This window comes from Giraffa tippelskirchi, chromosome Y (assembly GCF_054371585.1).
Source record: "Giraffa tippelskirchi isolate mGirTip1 chromosome Y, T2T-mGirTip1v1.2.pri, whole genome shotgun sequence".
NCBI classification, from domain to species: domain Eukaryota; kingdom Metazoa; phylum Chordata; class Mammalia; order Artiodactyla; family Giraffidae; genus Giraffa; species Giraffa tippelskirchi.
The window spans coordinates 9,712,083-9,724,406 of NC_137290.1; the positions used below are offsets into that span (position 1 = coordinate 9,712,083).

The following is a 12,324-nucleotide window of genomic DNA, read 5'->3' on the forward strand; positions in this document are numbered from 1 at the left end:
CATCAGAAGTGGTCCCTCAAACCCCAATCCACACAGAATTGGATGTTTCAGATGCCATTCAGAATTTTAAGGAATGGGGTGGTGATCCACCCTTCCTGACTAACCCAACTGCTCTCTCTCTTCCTGCCCTGTATCACGGAGAGATATTCCATCCTCTCTCAATGAACTGCAGGAACTGAGGTTCTGGAACAGTTCCCAATGATACAAACACGGAGGAAAAAAGCTCAAAACTCATCCCCCCTCCTGCTTTAAGCAGCAAGACTAAGAAAACCCCAGGGGACACACAACTTGTAGATGGGTCCTGTCAGAAGCTGTGTGTTGTCTGTTTTGTCACTAAGCCGTGTCCAGCTCTTTTGTGACCCCATGGATTATACACCCCACCAGATTCCTCTGTCCACGAAGTCTCCAGGCAAGACTACTGGAGTAGGTTTCCATTTCCTTCTCCAGGAGATCTTCCCGATACGAGCATCAAATTTGCGACCCCTGCGTTGGCAGGCAGATTCTTGACCACTGAGCTACATGATTAAGCCTGGCTATCCGTGTATGTAACTCACAAAGTACAAGAGGTTTTATGGCTACAATATCCAATTTGTCCTTAGGCCATGTTTCTCCTGGGCCTTAATTAATTCTTATCTTTCTTGGGCATATCAACACACACCTGCCAAGCCAGCTGAGAAATTTGCTGACTGCTTCGCCAATGGACCAAATATCTTTCAAATCATTCCTATGTTCCACTGTGGTGTCTGCCAACATGCCTGGCGTGTGGCAGGTTTGAGAGAAGCCTCTGCTGGTTCAGTCCCTAACAACAGCAACGGGGGAACTGCTAAGACTCAGGCAGCAGTTCACAACTAGGGGAGATTTAGCTTTGTCAAGACACTTTTGAAGGCCACCGCTGGGTAGATGCTACTGACATCCAGTTGGTAAAGACCAGGGATACTGCTAAACATGCCTCAATACACAGGACAAAGAATTATCCAGCATAAAAAGCTAATAGCGCCAAGGTTGAGAAGCCTCGGGCCCACGTCAGGTAAATGCAAATATGGCAGAATACGGGCTCAGGTGTGCATCCTACAATGCCCCTTGAACTTCTACAGGCCTAAAGAAGAACTCAGCAGTCTGGTGCCACCCACTCGGGAAGTCTTATACTCGAGTGAGAAAATGTATTTTGAAATGCCTGGGCAGTGTGAGGGGAGGTAAGGGAGAAGAAACTCATCAAGGTCTTTGAACTGAACGCTTTTATCAATATCAGCCCTGTACAATGTTTTAACATTGATAACCATGTGAGGCATGTAAGTGAACATATTGGAAACAAAACTGCTTAGGTTCACAATGACCTGACTGCTAGAAGCAGCTATTACTTTCTAAGAGACTTCTTCTCCTGTGCTCAAAATCAACCACATTGGGTATCAAGGAGGTAAATGGTAGGCAGGGCCAGCTCAAGTCCTTGTCCTGCTCAGTAACTAGCTAGGGGACTTGGAGCTAATCCGAGCTTGGTTGTGCCACACTTCATGACGTCTGAGGGCGACATGACGTGTGATACTACAAATGGCAAGGTGACATCCTAAAACCAAATCAAGAAACCAGAAACTGGTACAGTCACTTACCCTCCTGCTTGGGAGATGGTTCTTTGGGTTCCTTCCTAGTGTTTCGACCCTCCAGCGGAGAAAGGTCTTCTTCTAAATCTATGACAAGTCCGCTCTCTGAATCAGAATCCAGGCCCAAATGCACTCTTGGGGAGTCAGTCTCACCTTTTCCCTTCAGCTTATCCTTTGTGGGAGGAGGAAAGGGTTTTTTGCTTTGTCTGAAAAGTCCTTCTCAAGCTGGGGCTCATCTTCTCCTTGACTGATCTTGAGTCCACTTTTTCACAGACTGGTGACCTGCTTTCAGCTCCTCTTCCATCTCCACGGGATTTGGCACTTTGGGCATTTTTTTTTTTTTTGATAGCAGATGGCTCTTTGACCATCTGAGCCACCTCTTTGTCTTCAGCATCTTCTGGCTCATTCTTGGACCTCTGCTCCTCATCACCGATAGAGTTACTTCCGCTACTATCTGACTTCTCAGAATGCCTTGAATCGCCAGGCCCGACAGTCATATAAACATCTTCTGAGATTTCATTTATGCCTAAATTAAAACAACAACAACAACAACAAGATGTCGCATACTCACAGAAAAAAAGAGCAGGACCAGAAAACCGCAAATATTTAACACGCTCAATGCTGAAATAAAAAAAAAAAAAAACCACGTTGCATCACACTGGCCTGGTGGGATTAGCAGTAGACTTAAGTTGCAGCTGACTACAGGTGACAAATGGAACTTCCCTGGAGAGGGTTTCAGTTACTGACATTCAAAGATGACATGGGACCAAACCATGTGAACTTCTAATCTATCCAGAGCCTAATCTTGGCAGCATGGGTAACTAACTGGGACACATAGAATGGGAGGGATGGAAGGGAACGCTACACAGGATTTGTTAAAACTGATCCATTTTCAGTTCAGTTCATTTCAGTTGAGTTCAGTCACTCAGTCGTGTCCGACTCTTTGTGACCACATGAACGACAGCACGCCAGGCCTCCCTGTCCACCACCATCTCCCGGAGTCCACTCAAACTCATCTCTGTTGAGTCAGTGATGCCATCCAACCATCTCATCCTCTGTTGTCCCCTTCTCCCTCTGCCCTCAATCTTTCCCAGCATCAGGGTCTTTTCTAATGAGTCAGCTCTTCGCATCAGAAGAGGATTGAAACGCCAAAGGATTGGGGTTTCAGCTACAACATCAGTCCTTCCAATGAACACACAGGACTGATCTCCTTTAGGATGGACTGGCTGGATCTCCTTACAGCCCAAGGGACTCTCAAGAGTCTCCTCCAACACCACAGTTCAAAACCATCAATTCTTCAGCGCTCAGCTTTCTGTACAGTCCAACTCTCACATCCACACATGACAACTGGAAAAGCCATAGCCTCAACTAGATGGACCTTTGTTGACAAAGTAATGTCTCTGCTTTTTAATATGCTGTCTAGCTTGGTCATAACTTTCCTTTCAAGGAGTAAGCGTCTTTTAATTACATGGCTGCAATCAGCATCTCCAGTGATCTTGGAGCCCAGAAAAATAAAGTCAGCCACTGTTTCCCCATCTATTTGCCATGAAGTGACGTGACCGGATGCCATGAACTTAGTTTTCTGAATGCTGAGCTTTAAGCCAACATTTTCACTCTCCTCTTTCACTTTCATCAAGAGGCTTTTTAGTTCTGGATATCTGAGGTTATTCATATTTCTCCCGGCAATCTTGATTCCAGCTTCTGCTTCCATTTTACAGATTAGGAAAAAAAAAAAAGAGGGCCTGAGAAATCCCTTGTCCTGGGACACATAGAAAACCAAGACAGAGAGGCGAGACCAGAGACATGGGCTCTTGAGTCACCGCTAGGACTCTTCCCACAAATTCCCAAAGCATTAAGTCTTTTACTCTTTGTGTCCAGGACTCAAAGAAGTAAGCCAAGCCTTAAAGCAGCGGATGCAAACTCACAGCCCACTAGCCACATGGGGCGAGCAAACGTGTTATTAAGGAAGCAATGGTTTGACCCAATGCTTTCCAATCTTTCGTTATTTGTTGCTTTTAACTTAGAATACGCTGGCCAACTCAGAAATCCCGAAGTTTCACACAGAAATTAAGATGTTAGGCTTGCTGGAAAAGGCGGGAGACCTGGCCATTCTGGGTCACAGGCCTGCAAGGCTGGCTGGGGCTGAGAACTTCTGGCCCATTTCGGTTGGGGGAGCACTGTCTCCAGGTGACCCAGCTGCCCAGCCCCCATCTGGCTTCCTGCCCTGAAGCAGAGTCAACCACCATTGTGCTTCTACTGTTTTTCTACTTGTAACTGAGTCCAGAGGAAAGGCACACATTTCCATGTCTCAAGCAAAAGGAAAAACGATAAAACAGCAGGAGTTTCCTACATATACAAGCAAAAATGGGCAAAAGTCTATTTCTAACAATAATTTCATTTAACCTATTTATGTTTCCTGCTCCCAGAAGTGAGCATCATCCATCTGAACGTAAATAATCTGTTACGCTACAATTTTGAAAAGAGGAAATCCCCATCGACTCTGTATTGTCTTCATTCTAGAGCAATGCTTACCATGAGTGGGATCATGGAAGAGAAAATCTTAAAAGGCCAAGAGCCACAAACATCCCAGCAGGATCAGGAGTGAACTATATCCACCTCCTCCAGGGCTCAAATGGAAAGAACCTAAAAACCAAGTGTGGTTTAATTTCTGGATCTCAGGGCTGGTGCAATTGGGAACTAAAGGTTGGACACAAGAACGACAAGCATGACCACACTTGCTTGGATACTGGAGCCCAAAGGAGGTGAATTCAGATCCTGCTCCTCTGCTTCTATTAGTTGTGTGACTGTGAACGAGTGGACTACCTCTCTGAGCCTCCGTTTCTTCCTCCGGACAATGGGTTTGATAACAGTATCAACCTTCCAGGGCAATCTATGCACAGTGCAGGGGCCATAGGAAGTCCTCCGTAAATCCTTATTGAAAATAACAAATCGAGGAGCTAGACCAGCTGCCTGGAAGAACCCAACAGGGATATGGACTGCATAGTTCATCCACGTCACTCAATGTCCTAGCCAAATGGGCGAACCAGCCAGGAGTGCTTTGGTTACACAGCCTGGGTGACTCCCAACTACAGCTTCTTTCTCACCCGAAGGTCCAGAGCATCCAGTGACAAAGAAACCTGAAGATTTCTTAAAAAACTGGGTCTAGAACGGCCATACGACTCAGCAATCCTGCTGCTGGACATATACACCGGGGAAACCAGAGCCGAAAGAGACTCGTGTACCCCAGTGTTCATCGCAGCAGTGTTTACAATAGCTAGCACATGGAAGCAACCTAGATGTCCATCGGCAGACGAATGGAGAAGAAAGCTCTGATCCATACACACAACGGAATTTTACTCAGCCATTAAAAAGAATGCATTGGAATCAGCTCTAATGAGGTGGATGAAACTGGAGTCTATTATACAGAGCGACGTAAGCCAGAAAGATAAAACACCGATACATGATATTAACACACATATATGGAATTTAGAAAGATGATAACGATGGCCCTATATGCGAGACAGCAAAAGAGACACAGATGTAAACAACAGACTGCTGGACTCTGTGGAAAAAGGTGAGGGTGGGATGATTTGAGAGAATAGCATGGAAACATGTATAGTATGTGAAATAGATCGCCAGTCCAGGTGCGATGCATGAGACAGGGTGCTCAGGGCTGGAGCACTGGAATGAATGACCCTGAGGGATGGGATGGGGAGGGACGCGGGAGGGTCAGGATGTGAAACGCATGTACACCCAGGGCTCTTTCATGTGAATATATGGCAAAAGCCACCACAATACTGTCAAGTAATTAGCCTCCAATTGACATCCATTTTTAAAAAGAGGTAAAAAATAAAAAGAAAGCTTCAAAAATATTTTAAGAGAGTGATAATAAAAACACAGCATATCAGAATTCATGAGATGCATGTCTAGAAGTGCTCATAAATTTAAATGCTTGCATGAAAAAAGAATAAAAGCCTAAGCCAATGGAAAAAAGAAAAAAAAAAAAACACTCCCTCAAAGTGTTCAGCAAAGGCTACGTATAAGAAAGGTGAGGGAGGGGTGTGATTAGCTGTTGCAAACTTCTTGCTGTCAGATCGTGTGCTCTTGAAGCGAGGTGGTGGTCAGCTAACTGTGTTCCTGTAATCCTCGAGGGAAGCAAATATTATTCCCTATTCCCTGTTTCCCGAAAGGAAAGGTCCCAAGCTTGACTTTCACCCTCCACGGTCCTGGTTGGGAGGGGGAGGGGTCCCTGTGCAGGCCGGTTATCCTAGTTGTGGAGCATTCGTCTAGCACCCACTCTTGTTACTTCCAGCAGTGCTCAGTCCCAGCCGGAAGAGGCATTTCTCAGTTCTCTGTGCCTTCCTCTTACCAAGGCCCCCATACACTGCCCAGCCACCTTCAATGAGCGAGCCAGGTACCCAGCATGTAGCTGGCCCTCAGCCTCCTCAGTCTACCCAGATGGAAAGCTGGGTCCTGTAGACTGTGACCCATGGAGATTGCCACAACCATTCGGTCATGGAGGTGGGGATGGAACACGTTGGCCATTGCTTTGAAACCTGGGCCAGGCCAGTCAGTGGCTCCAGCAAGGGCTCTGGGACTCTACAAGACACAGCCTGTCCCCAAGCTCCACAGTTCATTCCCCAGCCCAAGGCCCGAGGGCCTAGAGGGCTCTGTGGGAAGGCTGTAATATATCTCTCACTACACTCTGCTGAGAGGCTTTTTGTTGGTGGTGTTGGGGTTTCTAACTGCACTAAAGGTCTTGGGCTGAGGCCTGCAGCTCAGTTTTCCATCCTGCCTCTATTACAGTATCTTCCTTGATGAGCTTATTCAACCTGTGACTAAAAGTTGATAACCTGGACCATCACGGGCCATTTCCAGTAGCCCGAGGACCACAGTCTACTCTGTTTCTATAATGCAGGGATTTCAACTTCACAATGTCATGTGATGAAAAAGGTTTCGTCTTCCTCTAACTGAAATATTTAACTTAGAATAATGTCCCCTTGGACATACATTGCAAATGAGGCTACCATTTATTTATTCACTGCTAGAATTATACTTGACATGAATATGATTGAAACAATTATTATTGGGCTATAGTCGCATTACAATGTTGCTTTAGTTTCTGCTGTACGTATGTCCAAGTGAATCCATTTTAGCTGTACATATATCCCGTCATTTTTGGATTTCCTTCACAGTTAGGTCACTACAGAGCCGAGTCGAGTCCCCTTGTACTTTCACTTTTCTCAAACTGTAACTTTTTCTTAAATTTTAACTGGGGGTTAATTACCATACAATATCGTGATGGCTTCTTCCATGGGTCAACATTAATAAGCCATAAGTATATAGACGTCCCGCCCATCCTGGAGCCTCTCCCATCCCTTCCTACGCTATTTTTCTGGGTTCTTCCAGAGCACTTGCTTTGCATGCCCTGCTTCGTGAAGACGAAAACCTGAAAGATGATTTTTCTGTATAAAATATGTAATTTTCTCTATCTCACACGTGAGAACATGGGGGCACATTTTTCTATGTGAAATAGGAGATATGTACTTCATGTTTGAAAATCTATTTGTATAAGTTTCTTCATCATATTTGGAATCTTGTCTGTTTTACCTATGGATATCTGTGCATTTTTCCTACATGAATGGGGAATTCTACATATTTCAGATATGAAAAGTTGAGCACATCCTTTCTTGCATCAGAACTCTGAAATTGTACACATTTCCTATGTGAAAATCTCAATGAAATTTTACTGACATGAAGTATGTAATTAAGATATGGGGAACCAACATGGAATTGGAATTCTCTCTATTTCATAAATGAAATTCTGGGCACCACTGTTTCTTCGTGAAATACTTCATTCCTTGTATTTCTCATATATAAAACAATGACTGTCCACCATGGAATATGGAGTTCTCTATATTACCTGCACCAAAATCTAGGCATTAATTCTCCTTCATGAAAGTTGGGCTTCTCTATATTTCACATCTGATGATCAGAACGAACATTTTCCTATGAGAAATAAGGAAATCTCTGCATTTCATGTGAACCACTGGTTCTTCAGTCTCTGAAACACCTGTTTGCATTTGTGTCCCTGTGCATCAAACGTGTGTGTGTACACGTGTGTGCTTGTGGCACCTGTTTGTGTGTGTGTGTGTGTGTGTGTGTGTGTGTGTGGCCTAAGACAGGTGCTCAGTGTGAAACACCAGACATCCTAGGAGGCAGAGTGTGAGTGTTGCATCTATCCAGGCACTTAACGTGAGTGTGCCCATGTTAGCTATGCAGCCGAGAGGAAGGGAGTAAGCAATGGTCAGGAGGAGCACTTTGGTCCCCTTGAAACACTTCCAGGAGGAGCTCTGCTGCTCTGGGAAGTGCATCCGCAGGAGCACATCCTTAGCCACCGGGGTGCCTGCTCTAAGCCGTGGGCCGGGGGAAAGGCCAAGAGCTGACAGACCGCAAGCCAGGGGCTCCAGGGTGGTTTGGCTTGGGGCTGCGTTGTGGGGCCCGAACAGCGAGCTGAGGAAAGTGCGCTGCTTCATCCTCTGAGGAGAGGATGACTGCATTCCTGACACTGCTCAAGCCTAAGGCACAAGTTTAGGGATGGACTCTGCAGGCGGTGAACTTCGGTGAGGTCAGCGGTAAGCCCGCCTCCCACACCCTGCCCGTGGCTTGCAGTTCAGATCTAAGGTGAGCACCTGTGTCCCTGAGGTACCCAGGAACCCCGTCTCACCTGTGTGGATCCCTGAGCACACGGAGTCGCCCGCTGCCCCAGAGGCAATTTCAAGCTTGAGGACGGTTGCAGCGTCAGGTTCAAGTTCCTTGCCTTCGCCTCCAGCTGGCCTGGCTCGCCCAGTCGCTGGGCTGGCACATGTGCACTGTTGGTCAGGCAAACCGCTTGCCTGGACCGGCGCACTGTGCGCTGAGCCAAGTTGGGCCCCTGGGTCACGTGCTGAGAGAGTGCCCAGAATTCCAAGGGGCGTGTCCCGTGAGCCAAGCCCTTTCGACTCCATTTGATTGGTTCTGTGATGAGGTCTAGAGGTCAGGGGGTAGAGTTCAGCCCCTTCCCGCAGCCATATTGTGCGTGCGTGGTGGCACACGGCTCTGCGCATGACTGTCTCCCTTTCCCTGCTCATTGGCTGTGGGCAAGTAGCCAGTTGGTTGTGCCACGTAGACTGCGGCCGGTGGGTGGGCTGTGCCGGCCGCCCGCTGTGCCCTCACGTGCAGCTTCTTCGCGGCTCTGGGCTACGGCCAGAACACCATGGAGAGTGAGACGGGGCCAGAGGAAGGCGGCAGCACCCCGGGATCCGGGGTCTTAGTTGTGAGTCTGGGTCTTCAGGAGGGAGGGACCCTGGGGCCTACCAGCCCGGTGGGGGCGGCAGAGGCGATGCAGGCCGCAGGCGAGGAGGCCGCACTCTTCTGGGTGGAGGCGGCGGAGGAAGGTGCGGCCCTGGAGGAGGGCGAGGTGGCGGGAATCGGGCAGGAGTTCCAGCTGCTGGCGTTAGACGTCATGGAGGAGGTGGAGCTGGTGGCCTACGAGGAGCAAGAGCAGGTGTCCTCGGAGAAGCAGGGCCAGGAATATATAAGCCCCGGAGCCCCGAGTGACCGGCCCGCACTGGAGGCGCTCAAGGCCCTGCAAGCCGAGCTGGAACCCGTGAATAAGCAAGCCCAAAGGGCCCACGCTCGCCTGAAACACAAGAACTGCCAGAGGCGGAAGCTGCATCTAGAGCACAGAAGTGCCATCATCCAGGGAATTTGTGGCTTCTGGGTCAAAGTTGTATCCTTGGTGTGGTGCTTGTGGATTTTTTTTTTTTTTAAACCTGGGCTATTGCAGAAGCGGTTTACAGATTGTGGATATTGGTTACCGTTCTATGTATCTGTTCCTGATATTAGGTGGGCTGTCCTTGCTGTTCTGGTTAGCACAAATTGCTACTTGGGCTTTACTTGCAGAGGTCCCAGTCAGAATTGTCATTAGCACCAGGGACTCCTCAGAGAAAAGGCTTGTCTGGGATCCAGGTCTTCTCTGAAAAGCTGAGTGAATTTGGGGGTGAGGTTGGGATGTGTAAATGCTCATGCTGCTTGTACCTCGGAGTGCTTGTTTTCCAGAAGTAAGCTAACTTTTAGGAGGCTGAGATGGAGCTTAGGGCCTTTCCTGTTAGGAACAGACCCTCTTATGGTAGTGCGTTCATAGGCACAGCCTTGGGGCTTGTCATGCCTTCATACAGTCTGCGTCAACAGAAATGTGACGAGTTAACTCGTAGCAAGTTGAAGTCAGGCAGTGCCATTCTACTCTTTAGGCTAGATTTGTCCTTCCAGCACTTTTTTCCTCTAGCATCTGGAGGCTCCTTGACCTACAGCAGTTTATGAACCATCCCCAGATGTCAGCTATGATGGCTGACCAAGATGAAGACATGCTTCACTTCATGACCAACTTGAAGGTCAGGCAGGGGACACTGATAATTGTGGAGGAATGGTGACTGGGGAGGGGAGAGGACATGATTTACCCCTGAAAACAGGAAAGGACAGCTCTTCTGTAAAGAGGTTTCACACCCACCCACCCCTACCCCACTCCCCACACTTTGTCCTGGCAGGTGGAGGAACTCAGGCATCCCACTCATCACTGCAAGATCACATTGTTCTTCCGGAAGAATAGGTATTTCCAGAATGAAGTGATTGTTAAGGAATATCTCATTAATGTCACCGGTAAGAGGCAGCTCCTTGGATGGGGTGGGGGGCAGAAAAGTGTAGGTTGAATTGGAAAATGACTTAGGTCTTTCTCCCATACTCCCTTTTCCTGCAGGATACCGCGCATCTCATTCCACCCCAATTCACTGGAACCAGGGATTTGAACGTAAGGCATACAGCCGCAGGCACCACAACAGCAGCGTTAACTTCTTCAACTGGTTCTTTGACCACAATTTCACAGGATCTGACCGGATTGCTGAGGTAGGGTCCCACGTGGCCACTGGGCCAGAATTGGTGATGTATGTTGGAGTTCTTGGCGGTGCACGGGAGGGCTCAGGGTCTGGCCAGCCCTGTGCTGACCTTGCTCATTGCCCTGGCAGATCATCATAAAGGATCTGTGGCCCAATCCCGTGTGGTACTATATGAGGAGGAAGGCTCCCCCACGAGAGGTACTGGGAGGACGAGAGGTGAGGAGCCCAGGGGCTGGGCACTGGCATTAAATGTTTTCCAGAAACTTGGGTCATTTATTTCACTTGTGGAGAAAGTGAGACTCCGTGGAATGCAGAGTACCACCAGGGAATGAGGGAATCAGCAAGAGACAGCAGGAGTAGAGAACTGTAGTGAAAAATGGGTTCTAAGTAGAGAAGCTTGAGGTAGATGAAGTGGCCTGGTCAGGGCAAACTCACTCCAATTTATATCTGACTCAGCTGCACATCTCTGAACTGCCATTCCATGGCCAACAAGTGTACCCTCAGGCTTCTCTTAAGTTGGGGCCCACCTACTATTGAAGTCCCCTTTCCACAAAGGTCTGTGAGTCTCCTTTCTGCTAGGCTGTTCCCCACTGACCATCATTTGATTCCATTTTGATCATCGCACTTGTTTTTATTTTCTTTTGCATCTTTTTCACCTGCCACCCTCATTCTGAGAATACTGACCACTGTGCAGGATTCTGGAGAAGAGTGTTTTAACTTACTTCTTTCTACTGGAGGATGATTACTTTACAAAACCACGGCGGTTTTCGCCATACATTGGCCAACACGAATCACCCGTATACACGTGTATACACATGTCCCCCCCAAATGCTGAACCCACCACCTACCGCCCTCCCCTACCCATCTTTCTGGGTTGTCCCACAACATGACTTTGTTTGCCTTGCTTCATGCATCAAATTTGTGCTGGTCATCTATTTTGCCTAAGGTAATGTAAAGGTTTCAGGGCTATTTTCTCAAATTAACCCAGCCTCACGTTCTACTACTGAGCCCAAAGTCTGTTCTTTATATGTCTGTGTCTTATTTGCTGTCCTGCATGTTGGATGTTCAGTACCACCTACATGGTCCTAAACTCCGTATATTTGTGTTAACATGCAGTATTTGTTTTTTCTCTTTCTGACTTAACTTCACTCTGTATAATAGGCTCCATGTTCATTCCAACTCATAAGAATTGAGTTCGATGTATTCCTTTTTAGGGCTGAGTAACATCCCATTGTGTATATGTACCCCAACTTCCTTATCCCTTCATCTGCCGATGGACATACAGGTTGCTTCCATGTCCTAGCTCTTGTAAATAGTTCTACGGTGAAGACTGGGGTACGTGGTTTTTAGTATGTGCTTAGAGAGGAAATGTAAAAGTTCACAGACTCTCCCTCCTGGGAACTGACTTGAAAGATTAAAGCTGTCTTTAGTGTAGTTCAGAGAGGATAGGTTTACATATCTGTGTCTGTGTCTGTTTTGAAAGGACCCCCCCGATCTTGAGAAACTTATGAAGGAGTGCCCCCCTTTACCTAAAATAGGAAACCTATGAAGGTGCTTCACATGAAGATCAATGGCCAGCTAGTTCTCTCGGACAGGAAAGTAATGCAGAGCGGTCTGGTGGTGAAACGGATCGAGAGGGAGACACAAGTAAACCTGAAATAATTCCGAAGGATAAATAAAAAGCATCAACTGTATGTGTCTGTGCATTGTTTGGACAGGTCCTCAGGATAAATACTTCAGCTCCGCGTAGGATTCTCAGTTTACCGCATGGGAATTACCAGACCATGGAGAGTTGTAGA

At 47.4% G+C, this 12,324-nt stretch overlaps 1 protein-coding gene and 1 pseudogene across 2 annotated transcripts in view; one reads left to right on the forward strand and one right to left on the reverse strand.

Annotated features, from left to right (window-relative positions):
* LOC145537680 (zinc finger imprinted 2-like) overlaps positions 1-12,324 on the reverse strand; it is a 57,419-nt pseudogene that overhangs the window by 25,441 nt on the left and 19,654 nt on the right. The window lies entirely within an intron of this gene.
* LOC145537756 (testis-specific Y-encoded protein 3-like) lies at positions 8,615-12,219 on the forward strand. The gene is made up of 6 exons (XM_081568567.1): positions 8,615-9,366; positions 9,950-10,027; positions 10,181-10,292; positions 10,390-10,535; positions 10,655-10,741; positions 12,064-12,219. Exons 1-6 carry the CDS (start codon positions 8,851-8,853, stop codon positions 12,202-12,204), a joined length of 1,080 nt encoding a protein of 359 aa, XP_081424693.1. The 5' UTR covers positions 8,615-8,850; the 3' UTR covers positions 12,205-12,219.

Excerpts from the sequence above, each read along its gene's own strand:
- LOC145537756 (XM_081568567.1), top strand. The coding sequence starts at position 8,851 with ATGGAGAGTGAGACGGGGCCAGAGGAAGGCGGCAGCACCCCGGGATCC. Across the intron at positions 10,028-10,180 it reads ACTTCATGACCAACTTGAAG|GTGGAGGAACTCAGGCATCC; the intron begins GTCAGGCAGGGG and ends TTGTCCTGGCAG. Across the intron at positions 10,742-12,063 it reads AGGTACTGGGAGGACGAGAG|GAAACCTATGAAGGTGCTTC; the intron begins GTGAGGAGCCCA and ends TACCTAAAATAG.